The sequence below is a fragment of the Pangasianodon hypophthalmus genome, chromosome 14, assembly GCF_027358585.1.
Source record: "Pangasianodon hypophthalmus isolate fPanHyp1 chromosome 14, fPanHyp1.pri, whole genome shotgun sequence".
NCBI classification, from domain to species: domain Eukaryota; kingdom Metazoa; phylum Chordata; class Actinopteri; order Siluriformes; family Pangasiidae; genus Pangasianodon; species Pangasianodon hypophthalmus.
Window position 1 is genome coordinate 14,489,573 of NC_069723.1, and position 14,774 is coordinate 14,504,346.

Genomic DNA, 14,774 nt, shown 5'->3' on the forward strand with positions numbered 1-14,774 from the left:
TATCAGTTAATTTTTGTTAGTTTAGTGTCACATGATGGGTCACGATCTAGGAAGCGATGTCAGAAAGGCACTCCAATATCTTCTGAGAGACTTGTTAAGTGGAAGAAAAGAAAAATTTTCAGCCATGAGATCTAATCACAGGGAGAACATGAACAGGGAATGAACCAAGAAAGCAGAGCTGATTATGCTGCTCTCTTGCCATGGATGGTTGTGGTGTTGCTGGGATTCAAATTATCATGATGATCAGTCGAATGCTTTTCTGTTGCACCAGGCGTTAACACTTTCAAGTCTTTACTTAAATAGATTAAGTTGGAATATTGGGTTTTGTCACAGTACTTTAACGAAAAAGTATTTACGAGGGGGGACCCAAAAGAATTGTTAAAAAAATTAAAAAAATAAAAACTAGCATTATAAAACTTACAGCAATCCCCTGCACAGTACTCTCCTTGTGATGTGAAACACTTGTCCCAGTGTTTCTCCCATTGCTGGAAACATTTCCTGTAGCCATCTTTTGTCATCATGTCTAGAGCCTCCTGTGTTTTTGTTTTTCTGGATTTCTTCATGGTGGCAAATCTTTTTCCCTTCAGTCTCATTTTTAATTTCAGGAACAAGTTGCAAGGAGCGAGATCTGGTGAATACGGTGGATGTGAAGAGAGGACCTCATTGTTTCTGGTTAAAAACTCCTTGGTTGACAGCAGTGTGTGCAAGTGCTTTGTCATGGTGCAAGATCCAGTTCTGGGTGTACCACTTCTTCGGACGTGTTTTTTCCCTGATACTTTCCCTTAGACACCTAAGCACGTCAATGTAAAATCGTTTGGGTGCGCACGCAGGGTGCGCACGCCACATTCGAATGACATCATTTGACATCATTGCTTCTGCATTCAGGAATTTCCCACTGAAAAAAGCAACCTTTCCTCATTCTAAACAGTGCTAATTCTTATAGGGTAATCTTTCTTCATTAGTATGCACTGTGAGTTATGTAGTGATTGTAAAACCAGTTAATCCACATTTTCAAATTCCTCTCAGCCTACATCATTTAAACCAATTGAAACTGGTGATGTTCTTGCACAACACACACCCGTGACATACTTGGAAACAGACCTGTTATACCAGTCATCAACTCCACCCACTCTAGGTTTAAAATATAAGTCTTGTATTTTTGAGAGGTGGATTGTTTCATGATCTACAGGGACCTCTGCCTTCCTTCCCCACCATGGCTGCATCCAGCTGTCCTCTAGACGACTTCTCATGCCCTGTGTGTTTGGAAATACTGTGTGACCCAGCTACGCTTCCTTGTGGTCACACCTACTGCATTCAGTGCATCCAGAAACACTGGGATAAAGCTTCTGCAAAGGGCCAGTACTCCTGTCCTCAGTGTAGACAGGTGTTCAATCCCAGGCCCTCTCTGGGAAGAAACAACATGCTGATGGAAGCCATGAAGAAACTGAGAGTAGGAGAACAGGACAAGTCCTCACCAGTATGTGCTTCCCTAACTCCATGTGCTGTCGTGTCAGTGAACCCTTCTCTCCAGCCAGCAGCAGGAATGTCTGATGGAGCTACAGGACCTGATGAAAAGACTACAGTACAGGGGGGATTATATCCTCAGCTCCCTTCCACTTCACCCAAGCTGTGTCCATTACACAAACAGGTGCTGGACCTCTACTGCTGTGATGATAAAGAGAGTGTGTGTGATGAATGTAGCCTCGTAGAACATAAGGGTCATCGAGTGGTGCATCCAGATGAAGAAAAGGAGGTAACTGCTTACATTCTGTGTTGTTCTATTTTCTATTTGTTTAGTATGTCTCATTTTTTTACAAGTCTGATTTGTTCAAACCACATTTTTTTTAAAGATAGCCTTTTTGAGTAGTGTCATAAATAGTGGAGCTAGTTTATTTATTGATTTGTAATTGTCCTTGTGAGTAGCAAGAGCTCTCAAAAAAGAAGGCAAAGATACAAAGAAGTATTCAAGAAAGAGAGAGGATCATTCAGACACTACCGCAGATTTTTCAAGCTAACAAGGTAAGACTGATCACCAAGACCTTTCTTTTATGGAAGTTTTTAAACATTTTTTACATATTTAACAATCAAAGAATTTCAAACTCCATTTGGCTGGGATTAGTTAGACATGTGGAAATCTTTTACTTTCTTTCCATATTGGCAATGTCCTTCTAAATTGTTTAATTTTTTTTTTCCCTTAAACTCAGTCTAATTATTTAGTCCCAGGATAAATATCTCTGATTTTTGAGATAAAAAAAGAGGGGAAAAAATCTGCTACTTGAAAATTTTGTCTTTTTTCCCACAATATAAAGGACACTTGGGATAGGTCTCTAAAAATGTAGGTGCTATGGGTTGTATCACCATCTCTATATTGTTTTCAGGAATGCCACAATATCATGATTGTAGTGTTCTCTAAATAAATTAATGATTAAGTATTGTGAACATATCAACATTTGTTTCATTCATCTTCAGTAAGTAGTACCTATACCAGGAACACTGGGCAGAAGGCAGGAATAGACCCTGGGTGATACACCTGATCAGTGTTTTCTGGCTTTAAATATTACAAACTGCTCCATTAAGAAAATAAAAATTGGCATAATAACTATGGTCAGTTATTGGTTGTACGGTGCAAACTCTTGTTGCTATGTCTTATGTGGTAGACTGCCATTCAGGGGCTGCAGACAGAGAATCTGCAGATTTTTGGTGAAGTCATGAAGAGTGTGGAGTTGATGAGCTCACAAGTAACGGAACTCCTTCAAGCTTATGAGGCCTCCACTTATAATCGTGTAGAGAGCCACCGCTATAGACTACAGGAGGAGATCAGCCAACTATACAAACAAGATGAAGAGCGAATCAGACTGACTAACTCTCAGGACTCCATTCAGTTCCTAAAGGTATGATCACCCTCACTACAGGTTTCTGGGTATTTTACTAGTATAGTATTATTTTTAATGTAAATATATAGTGCAAGTCTTTTACAGACTTGATTATTCATGTGGGTTATGGGGGCAGTGGTAGCTTAGTGGTTATGGCATATGGCATTACTGATGAGGTCATGAGGTCAAATCCATTAAGCAAGGCCCTTACCCACAGCTGCTCAGTTGTATATTGTCTCAGGTGAATGAGGTAAATGTAAATAGGTTACCATTAAATCATCAATCAAATGGTATTTTATTTATGTATCTGTATTTAACATATTATCCTATATTTAAATCCTTTATTTTATTGTTGTGTGTCCATGCCAGACACTTGACACCAGAGATGGTGTGGATGTGGTTGGAAATGCACAGCTGGAGATTTTACCCCCGGAGTCAGTAGAGTCTGGGATCAGATCAGCTCTTGGAGATTTCAGAGAGGCGCTGCATGACCTTTGTAAAGGAAGCCTGGCCAGTATCTTCAGAGTTGGTGAGAGCCTGTCCAATACAGCATGCCTTTTTAGAACACCACATTGTGTAATGTATTGCCTAGTGTGTTCATAAAGCTGAGTGCTGAGTCCTAAGTCTGTAGGTGTCTGGGTGAGTTACAATAGATACAGTATGTCGGAAGGAGTAGGCAAAGATTGGCCAAGAAATCGCAAACAATGGATTCTGGAAGAGCTAGAATGCATATATCGTTAAAAAAAAATAAGTAGAAAGGGAGAAGCCTACTTTTGAACTGATATTAATATTTTCACTATTTAATATCTTGACATACACTATTTGACCATTTTTGTTACTCACTGAAGGATGATGGAACATCTGTAAAACTGAAGTGTCATAAAAAGTGGTTAAAATAAATTTCTTTGTCTTCATTTTCACTCAACTACAATATGTCTGCAAATGTTTAGTATCTTAGCTTATCAACTTTTAGTTTTGAACTATCACACTTGCAAGAAATTGCAAGAGCTTGACATTTATCTATTAAACCTAATCCACCACATTTTTTTCTTTATCTTTCTTTATGAAGTCAATGATGCAGAAAAAACAGCAACAGTACTTAATGCTCAGGCATCAGAGAAGTGCCCCAATCCCAATAATTTGCAGGCTGCTTCACAAAATACAGGTAAGCAAAGTTTTTATTTTATTTATTTATTTATTTATTTTTTAGGGAACTGTTGAATTTGTCAATCAAGTTTTCCTTTGCTGTATTTTGTAATTATTCAAATCCTTATTACTATAAATTCTCCATTATATCTGGCTCAAAATCAGTGTAAATGTGTAACATTCTGAATACAGAACAGTTCAGTAATATAATGTAAGTGAAATTTGTAAAAGAATGAATGCAAGTAATTGTGCTTTCTCTCTAGCTCCTGAAATGACACCTGCATCTAGCAACAGTAACAGCAAACCTAAAACCACAACACTTCAGCATCCTGCAGCTTCCTCTGCAAATTCGGGTAAATATAATGTGTGTGTGTGTATATAGCATTGGAAGTATAATACAAGTCTGAGAAATAGAATCTGTTTGAGGTTTTAAGAAATGTAATTGCTTTCTTGTTTGCAGAGAAGAAAATGACTTCCCTAAGTATGGAAAATCCAGCACCTAAAACAAGGGAGGAAATGCTAAAATGTAAGTCAAGTTTTTTAATAGTATTTTCTTAATGATTGAACATATATATTTGGATGTGTTATTTGGTCTTTATAAATTTTTTTTAAATGGAAGCACAAAGATTGGTTTCTCAAAACATGGTACATCATACATTGTAGACATTTTTGAAATTTCACCTGAACTTTACATTGTGTTAGTTTTTTTTTTAATTTTTAAAACAGTTGTTGGTAAAGGAGGAGATTCTGCAGACGATATTATTTAAGTAGTTAAAAATTCATATACAACAATGTCATTAAACAACAACCATTTCTGCTTAGTCCGCTTTGAGCCCACACTGGACCGCAACAGTGCTTATCGTCACATCCGCTTGTCTGATGGAGATCGCAAGGCCAGTCTCCGTGCAGAAAATCAGAATTATCCAGAGCACACTGAACGCTTTGTCTACTGGAGACAGGTCATGTGTCAGGAGTCTTTGGCAGGAGGTCCTTACTACTGGGAGGTGGAATGGACAGGACAGAAGGTACATTAACCTTGAAACCTTGAGAAAAAGAATCTGTTTGTGGTTAAAACATATAGAGTATAGGCATCATTTTTAACAGAATGAAAAAATCATTACATTTATGTTTATTTGAGTAAATATCAGGTAACACCATGCAATTTAATTAAATATATCTATAGAGTGATACATATATTTAAGTAAGTATATTTATCACTCAAGTTAGACACCACTAATTCTGGATGCATGCTCAAGTTCATCCACTAAACATCATATCTCTAATAATCTGATTGGTCTCTAGTAGGTTTAATTATAATAGATTTAATTCTAGTTAGTCTTTCTAATCAATGCTTAAACACTGCAATAGCATTAATGCAGCACAATGGTCTGTGCAGGTCACTATTGGTGTAACCTATAAAGACATTGGGCGCTCCACAGCGGACGACAGCTCCAGACTGGGCCATAATGAGCGCTCATGGAGCCTGTACTGGTCAGGCACAGCCTTCTCTCTGTGGCATGCAGGAAAGGAAACAGTGCTAGCTGCTCCTAAAGCCCGGCGCATTGGGGTCTATGTGGACCAGCAGGCAGGTGTGCTGGCCTTCTACAGGGTCTCTCACAACCAGGCCCACCAGATCTGCTGCGTCGAAACTGAATTTAGTGGGGCTCTCTACCCTGGTTTCCGCTTCTGGTCTGGTGTGGGTTCTACCATCACCATTTGCCAGCTGGGCTGAGTGATGAAGGGCCATGGAGATCCTTATTTGTGAACCTATTGCACTGTTTCTCTCTTACTTTGTTTTTCAATTAAATGTTAATGTATGGAGACCTGTGATTTTAATGTCAGTGAAATGAATAGATTCACCACTAGATGTTGCTGCAAGCATACAACTCACAGACATTCCTATGTAATCTCAGGAACAGAGCACTCCATCTGTGGCCACCTCCTGCTGGTGTAATCATTTGAAACAACTACAGATGGGGTGACTAATTTGTCATTTTTCCTTTAATTTAAGGATGAAATGGAAAGAATGAAAAGTTCTTTATAAGGTGTTGGGTCACCACAAGCTGCCAGAATAGCTTCAGTGCAACGGTGCACAGATCCTACAAGTCTCTGTAACCAGAAAGAGGAACAGCATTCTTCCAAAAGATATTGCAATTGCAAAATATACCCACCCTTCTGTATGAATGCACAAACTACTTAATGGCTTCTTTAAAGTAAATGAAATAGTATATGAAGTTAAACTGATGAATTTGGAGTTTTGGACTGATGAGCATGTAAATAATAATAAGAAGAACTTCACTCATGTCCTATTACATTAAAAAGCCACTTCTCACATTACCTCCAGTGAATGTTCACTGCTTGCCACCAACAATAATATTCTATAAAAAAGAATTTTCTTAATATTTCATCAGATATTAATTCCAAAAACAGAAAAAATCAAATATTGCATGTCAGTTTTCATATTCTGTTGGAATCTCATTTGATTTCTTCTGCCTCAGTGAATATAGTTCCTCTGAGTTCTTCCTATGCAACATTTGGGCTTTTCCTGAAATCAAGTACATAGAAAATGTTTAAAGTACCCCTGAATTTAAAGAAGTGATTTTTGAAATGGTTAATTCTTGTATGGCAGATTATACAGATTGGAGGTTGTTAACACAGTACAAAAGTCATAAAATAGGTGACAGTTTGAGCCTATCATAGTTCAACACTCCATTTACTTGGGGATGAGATCACACCTGAAAACATTTAGCCCCATAACCTCTGTGGGTCTAATTTAGCTAATGTCACTGATGAACAAAAGTGTGATGTTATTTTGTAGTGTTTGTGCTACTGGTAAATAAATCAGAATATGAGGACTCTGATAAAGATTCACCACTCATGTCTACCTGTGACAAATGTAAGCTATTAATGATTATTTTACTATTTTAGTCTAATTACATATTCACGTATATTCCTAGATCCTGACGTTTAAATGAAGGTCAGGAAGTAGAAATGTTCCTAGACCGTTTTTTTTTTTAAAACCTAAATGTAAACATGAATCCAGGGAGTAACTGCAGTAGTACACAGTGTATAGGTGTTCAGGAGTGTGTATATACACACACGCACATGCTATTTCTGTAGTGTTCACTCTGGTCTTGTTTGCTCATGTCATGTGTGGTGCTTTAAAAGGAGATCTAAATAAAGCAAAGCCTAAATTAGAAGCTCAGTGTGACAGAGGGATGGACGGAAATAACAGAAGTGAGCAATTCTCACAGCTCAAACAAACTCTTCTTCTTTTCCACTTAGAAAAGGGAATGACTAGAAAGGAACAGCAGCCGTCACCTCTGTCTGTGCTGGCTAAGACAGATGTTTTTCTAAATGCGGAGATTTGTAATAAGGCTACTATGTTTTATGTAATGTATCTAATGTTGAGAAAATCTGCAGTTTATCATAAATATCACATATATAAATGTAAAATATTATTTATGGCAGTGATTATAATTGTTTTAAAATTATTCCAGTAACATTAATGGATTTCTTAGTCAAATTGTTAATTTCCTAATATAGAAATCTTAAATAAGTTTAAATGCTAGTGACTTGAGAACTGCAATGTTAATAAAACTAGGAAAAGTCCTTTTATGATTGTACATAATATTTGAATTGTTGGATTATGCCCATAAAATAAATGTATACTGCGATCATTTGGATTTTTTTGATTTTTTTTAGACTGGAAGGGGTCTCGAGCTTAGGGTTTGTAATCATCAAGGAGGTGTCCGAGAGCTCCAGCTGAGATAACAATGCTCCAATGTAGCAGCTCTTTTTTTCACTGAAAAAGAGTAAACAATCTCAAATGGCCTTCTAAGCTTGAGAATTTCTTTGGAGCATTGTGGTTAGCATCAGATCAACTGCTCTGCTCCCAGTAGATGCTGATCTTGACTGTAATTGTGCACTGGTTCATAGTCTATGGGAGTAATACAATATAATACAATGTGCTTCAGATGTCAGATAATGCAAGTCCTACATATTGCTTATCACTGGGACAAAAACATGCAGGTTGTGTCCTCACCTAGAGAAAGCAAGAGGTGGAGCTGAACAAACCTTTATAGCTAATCCTCCACAACCTGAGGCCAAACATCAACCCTGGTCACACAGCAGAATGAGAGGTAAGACTGCCCTTAAACCTGCATAATTTAGAAAGGAATATTTTCTGTAACTGTTAACAAACACAAGATCCAAATAAAGCTCTATATGTCAGAGGATTATCTCTCTAAATTTTCTACTCAGATTATCCCAAGATCTGGCATTAGATATATTATATGTTTTTAGTCAGTTTTGTGGCTGTAGGTAGATCCTAATTCTCTAAAAACACTTGTGTTCCTACAGTGTATTCTCTTTCCTAATCTAGGCCTTGTGTTCTTGTGCCTGATTGGATGTTCTCTTGCGAACGATGCTGTATACTCTTGGAATGGCCCTGGAGAGCCGAGTCAGCCTGATCCCGGCACTGACAATGGTAAAAAAAAAAAAAAAAGGAGGGGGGACCACTCTTTAACAATAAATAAATCTTAAATTTAACCTAAATAACTCTCTTTGTGGTATTGAAAGGTGAATTTGAAGCTGATCATTGTTTTCTATCTGCAGTATGTCTCTCTGATTCGGACACCTGTGGCTGTTGTCTGATGCAAAAGCAGATGATGAGAATGGAGAGTTTTTTCAACATGAGCCTGAACGAGATGCGCAAGGGTCTAGAGAAAGCTGAAACTGCTCTGAACTATGTGCGCTGTGAGTAAGCCTACTTTTGCTTGATAGCTTGCAGGGTTAGCATGGCGAACTCATGCTAGCTCATAATGTCCACTAGTCTTCACTTTGTTGGCCGTTAGTGCTGTTGGTTGAGCCATTCTTCGACACTTGGAAGTGAGTCTTCCTCAGTTGTTGACTCTCTCTCTCTGTGTATCCTCAGCCAGCCGCAGTGCCTTTTCAGTGGCACTGACTGACACTCGTCGATGCCTGACTTCCAGCCGAGATGACACAGTGGTGAAGTACCAGTCTATATTCCTTAACTTAGGCGACGGCTACAATGTTAGTACAGGCGCCTTTACGGTCCCACGCTCAGGGGTCTATGCGCTGGCTCTTACAGTGTACAGTGATGCAGGTGCCCCTGGTGCCCTCCTGGCTGCCTGTGTTCGTTTGCGTAAAAATGGTCGCGTGATTGCAGCACTCAGCGAGTACAACACCCAGGACCAGGAGGACAGCGCTACCACCATCCTGGCAATGCAGATGCAGGCTGGGGACAAGATGGATGTGATTCTCCCTCCCGGCTGCTACCTGTGTGATGACAGCAGCCATTTCAACACATTCAGTGGCTTTTTGCTGTATGCTACAGATTAATTTTTTTTTATTCTCTCATCCCATGTCTGGGTTTAGACCTTTGCATTGATCCTCGTGATCTTTCAAAATCAAGGCCATGTATCTATTGACTCCCATATCCAATTGCTAGCCTGTTTGTTGGGTTTCCAGTTCATAATTGAGCTCCAGGTTCAACATGACTGCCACAGGATTACTGTATACTGTGTAAAATGGGCATTCAAAAAACAGTTTCTTCTTCTTCTTTTTGTTAATCCTTAACCCTTAAGTAAATGTCTGTACAAGTTGTATGACAAAAAGTGTTTTTATTCAAGTGAATTTAAAATAAAGAGAACTGAAGAACAAATATCTTTTTTATTATTATTTTTTATATTTTTTATCTATCTTTTGTATTTATCTCTCTGCTTATATGTAATAATAGGCTGTAAAAGCCTTAAATGGTATATGATTAAACACCATACAAACCATAACAGCATATTGCCATAGCAATAGCCAATTCAGAATAATGGCATAAAACTTAAATGACCCTGTGTGATTTTGCTTACTTACTACCATAACATTTGCTACAACATTACCATCAGATAGCTAAAGTCAACATCATATAGCTAATAAATTATGCTTTAAAATATCAAAATATATATTATTTAAAAAACATAATGGGTAAAGCTCTGTGTCAGGAGTCAATATATTTGCGGGTTAACTCCTGAGTGGAGCATAAAAGGATACTGTGTCTCTGTCCTTCCCTGGACCCAACTCTACGTACCATCTGATATCAGTCGTGCTTGTACAGCAATACTAAATGATACTACCCATGTACTTGTGTTGTACTTGCACAACTCCCTTACAATCATTATTAAACACCACTCAAGACTTATGTGATGAAGGCAACTGTGCGGATATCTTACTGTGATTAAAGTTCTAAATAAGGAAGAACTAAAACCTGCAGGTTTATAGTATACTTCAAACAAAGCTTTCAAATAATAACAATATTTTTAATTTAAAATGATCTATTTTAAGCTATTCCTGATTTTAACGACATAATTATTTTCCACAAACACTCTAATTAACCTTCCTTTACATGCATATGAAATAGCTGCACTTTTTTAAATTGAGTGTGTTTTTGCCTTCACAGGTGATAAGATCGCAAGGCACGGTCCACACCCTAATATGAGAATCAGGCTAAAAATCCTGTACCTGCCTCAGTACTAGGATTACTGATTAAGAGATAGAGCCAATAAATGCAGCAATAATAAAACAAACCCTCTGTCTGTATATCTGTATATGGCTCAAATGGCCGATCAACATAATGGCTGGTATTACAACACCCAGAGTGCTGGAAACATGATCCTGGTGTCCTTATAAACCATATGAAACAGACACACACACAAACTGTGGACTCCCAAGTGGGCTTCATGGGATAGATTCAGGATACAGTAACAGACAGAATGTGTTACACACATCCCCATGTTCCCATCAGCGCACACAAAGGCTGGACTACAGTGTCATTAACTCTACTGAATGCATAAGATAAGGTGCACGCACACACACCTCAGAGGCAGGCTTCATGTACTTGCCTCTGCTCTTCAGCTTCAACATCTCTCAGAATCACAGTGAGTATATGATACATCATCATTATTTTTGAAGGTTTATGTTTAAACAAAATGTGAGAATCAAATGCTGGTCTTACATAATGGATGCAACCTCATTTTAATTAAAATTTTCTGAGCAGATTGTGTCTTCATTTCTACACGCAGTTGAAAGATTATGAATTACTGCATCAGCATACCAAATAACAGCATACCTAATAATAAACAAGCAATCAGTTAAATATTTGTATGTACAGTATGTATACACTGATTTGTCAGTTTATTAGTTATAAAAATCTAGTAAGAAATAAGTAGCTAACTAAGTTTATGCTGTATGGTTACAGGGTTTAGGTATAATGTGACTTTAAAGTAATACTCCAAAGTTTTTCAGCTTAGTCTCTATCTATTGCATATATAGTGGATGACTTCTGTGGAGAAGAACTTTGATACACTTTCCCGTGGTGAGAAAAGAACAGAGAACCAGTTAACTCGAAACTCACTTATAATGGAAGTTTAAGGGCAATTGTTGACTTGTTGTACTTCCCAACAGGGTAATCTCTGTATCATTACTGACCAGGTATCCGTACATGATCAAGCCAAACCTGACTACGCAGTTGAGGCATAATCACATCTTTTTTCTTCAGAAATAGTAGTTTATTATTCAATAACTGCCCTTAGACATCCATTATAATTGAGAAAACTGTTGAAAAATGATGAATGTTGCTTTAAGTGTTAAAATGCACGACATGCAATTGTATAAAATAGTCAAATTTATAATGCAAATTCAAATGGTAATGGTTGGGGTTAGTTTCAAACACTGTAGTAAACAGTAAATTTGGTTACTTACTGACTATGCTGGTGAGGCAAAATCACACCTTCTCCCCTGGAAAAAGTAGTTTATTGATTGCCCCAACAATACCCCTCCACTATAAGAGAGTAAACAGGTTTTTTATTGAAAAATGATGAAGTATTTCTTTAAGTGTTGAAATGCATGATGTGCCTGACAATTTTGTATGCGTGTAAAAATGATTGTTGCCATAGATTTATGAATTTTAATTAATCAACATAAAATTTAAACATATTTGAACTTATTCTCAAGAAGAGAAAGTGAACTACAAAAGCAATATTGAATTCTGTTACTCTGACTTAACAAAGACAAGATTCTTCAGTGAGCTAGTTAAGGATGAAGATAGCTGCAGTGGCTGTTCTGGGCCTGCTGGGGGCACTGTGTCCATGCTTAAGGGCACAAACAAGCAGTCCCTTAGATATTCTATGGCAAGCTGCAGGTAAGCACCTTTTGATATATACTACTTTATCAATCTGCATTATTTTTTTGCCAATGGATAAATGAAAGCAAAGGTTTTGGTGCTGCTCTCTCACACACAGCTAATTGGACCGGGACTCTGCCCTGTGGAGGATGGGACTGTGAGTGTGCATTCAGGAAGCCGAAAGGCTGCTGCTGTGTGACTGCACCTCTATTCCAGCTGGAGGAGGCAACCTTCATGCGCATGGTGGGCCTATGGAAGGACTTGCACAGTCTCAATAACCAGATTGAGGAGGTTGCCGGTAAGACTCACTGTGTTCCTCACCAGTTCACCCACTTGTCCATCATCATTTGACTTGAAGTAAATCTAAGTGCTACAGTTTACTAAAAAATAAGTCCCTGTGCTTCTCATCTTTTTTTTCTTTTTTTTTTTTTGAATACAAGTTGGACATAATGTAGCATTTGTGGCTACAATGGCACCTCTAACTGGATGTTTTGGACCTTTTAACAAGAATGTGTCCATCTGTTACTGCAATGTCTCACTCAACCAAGGCTATGGGTATAATCCTGCAATGGGTGAGTATCCTTTCCAAACACATACAAAAACCTCAGCTGAAAAATCCAGTTTGGTTTGACCAAAAGCTGCCCAAACACAAACTGAGCTGGTCAAACTGGTAAAATCTTTGTTATATTCCAGCTTCCTTATTACATGGCTAAACTGGCCAATTAATGCTTAAGATTCTCTAAATGCCTTGTGTTACATTCTTTAGTAAAGAAAAAGTTTCTACAATGTAGCATTAACAGCAGTAATTCAGAAACTGTTTCCATTCTACCAGCGTTTGCCAGATGGCAAACATGGCCTACCATTTTCAACAGCTCAGTATGCATTTTGCCAGCTGGTCAAACCAAGCTGGATTTTTCAGCAGGGACTGCAATCATCTTCCTAGTGGTTTTACTTCAAACCTAGCAGACACCGGAAGACTCATAGCACATCTGCTGCTCTGGGGATCAACAGAATATATATTATACCTTAAAACCCTTTATGTTCAACTGTATCTTTAATTAAACACTTTCCAAGCCAACAAAATCATAAACGCCATGCTAGAGATATTTACGTGATGTGATAATTACATGTGCACAGGAACATTCACGGCCCCACGTGCTGGCCTTTACTCCTTCTCCTACACGGTTTACTCTAATGTGGGAGCAGAAGGAGAGCGCATCTACCACAAGGTACAGCTGATGAAAGAAGGCCAGGTCATAGCCTCCTCCTGGGAAGACAACCGTGAGGACTCGGAGGACAGCGCCACGCAGACGGTGCTCCTTCAGCTGAAACAAGGCAACCAGGTTTATGTCGAGCTGGTGCTTGGAAGGTTTCTGTGTGCAGACATGCAGGGCTACAACTCTTTCAGCGGATACCTGGTCTATCCGCTCTCTGACATGTAACAGACAAGTGCAGTAGTACACAAGTGTAGTACTTGTGCAGCTCCAGAAAATAATGATAGCCCTTGGAGCATTATGTTGATTCTGTATATCTAGAGAGTACTCAATATAATCTACAGGTGACCAAGACTCATTAAAAAAGTAGATGTGTGAGTATGGTAAATGTCAGAGTTCCATTTAACATGACGTAGTAACTCATCAGTTCCTTTATAAAATTATATTGTAATGTATCGTAATGATTTAGTAATGTGGACAATGGAATAAAACCTTTAAATAAACTTAATACTACTACAGTTTTCTTATTTAATGGTCTATAATGTTGGTAACATATCAGCCTTCCATCCATCCATTTTCTATACCACTTATGCTACACATGCAGGGGACATGCAGGGGGAGCCGGGCATATCAGCCTTATAAAAAAAATAAACAACAGTACAAAAATAGTGGATTTTATTGTTAAAATTGAACATGCCATCTGTATTACTTTCCATTCTGATGGCCTTTTGCGAGTAGGAGGTCCATGTATGCACCGTCAATCAAGTCCTCCTTCTTCACACCCAAATCCTGCATCAGTTGGTGGGCAATGGCAACTCCTTCATCTGTGCTCTGGTTTTCCCTCATAACTACCTGTTTCAACACACACACACTGCAGTTAGCAGCCTGCTATTTTACACTACCCCTTCATACATCTTGAACAAGCTCCACTATACCTCAAGCTCCATAAAGTCTCCCAGGCCCTCCACAGAGTCCACATGCACTCGGGTCTGTCCCACCATGTACAGGCGTCTCTGCTTTTTCACCTGACCCACCTGTCCTAAAGCGTCTGATAGTACTCTCTACACACACACACACACACACACACACGCACACGCACACAAAACAACAAAAATACAAAACCCAAAATAAAATACAAGACGTCTCACCTTTCCAGGTTAAGATTTAGCACAATTCAAAACTAAGTAGTCAAACCCAATGTTTGCTTTATCTGGGTTTTTCCAGTTACCTCTGACCTCCCAAAATATGCTGGTAGGTGGATTGACTGCTCTAAATTGCCCTTAAGCGTGAATGTTCTTTTGAATGTGTGTGTGTGTGTGTGTGTGTATGTGTGGTGCCCTGAGAAGG

General features: G+C 38.4%; 3 protein-coding genes across 4 annotated transcripts; all 3 read left to right on the forward strand.

The window, feature by feature from the left end:
* The first annotated feature begins 605 nt into the window (after window positions 1–605).
* On the forward strand, window positions 606–6,872 carry ftr86 (finTRIM family, member 86). Its single transcript, XM_026934900.3, has 9 exons — window positions 606–1,753; window positions 1,924–2,019; window positions 2,658–2,891; window positions 3,243–3,402; window positions 3,943–4,038; window positions 4,283–4,372; window positions 4,480–4,545; window positions 4,842–5,044; window positions 5,416–6,872. The coding sequence occupies exons 1-9, from the start codon at window positions 1,214–1,216 to the stop codon at window positions 5,749–5,751; spliced, it is 1,821 nt and encodes a 606-aa protein (XP_026790701.3). The 5' UTR covers window positions 606–1,213; the 3' UTR covers window positions 5,752–6,872.
* cbln20 (cerebellin 20) lies at window positions 6,795–9,667 on the forward strand. Of its 2 annotated transcripts, none has more exons than XM_034310625.2 (5): window positions 6,795–6,915; window positions 8,069–8,161; window positions 8,404–8,508; window positions 8,637–8,777; window positions 8,956–9,667. In XM_034310625.2, exons 2-5 carry the CDS (start codon window positions 8,155–8,157, stop codon window positions 9,381–9,383), a joined length of 681 nt encoding a protein of 226 aa, XP_034166516.1. In that variant the 5' UTR covers window positions 6,795–6,915; window positions 8,069–8,154; the 3' UTR covers window positions 9,384–9,667. The 2 variants fall into 2 exon arrangements, with proteins under 2 accessions (XP_034166516.1, XP_034166515.1); XM_034310624.2 differs by having other exon boundaries at window positions 6,812–6,915; window positions 8,052–8,161.
* A 1,180-nt stretch (window positions 9,668–10,847) lies between these two features.
* Window positions 10,848–13,947, forward strand: cbln18 (cerebellin 18). The gene is made up of 5 exons (XM_026934903.3): window positions 10,848–10,969; window positions 12,101–12,231; window positions 12,332–12,511; window positions 12,654–12,785; window positions 13,351–13,947. The coding sequence occupies exons 2-5, from the start codon at window positions 12,129–12,131 to the stop codon at window positions 13,653–13,655; spliced, it is 720 nt and encodes a 239-aa protein (XP_026790704.1). The 5' UTR covers window positions 10,848–10,969; window positions 12,101–12,128; the 3' UTR covers window positions 13,656–13,947.
* Window positions 13,948–14,774: the final 827 nt, after the last annotated feature.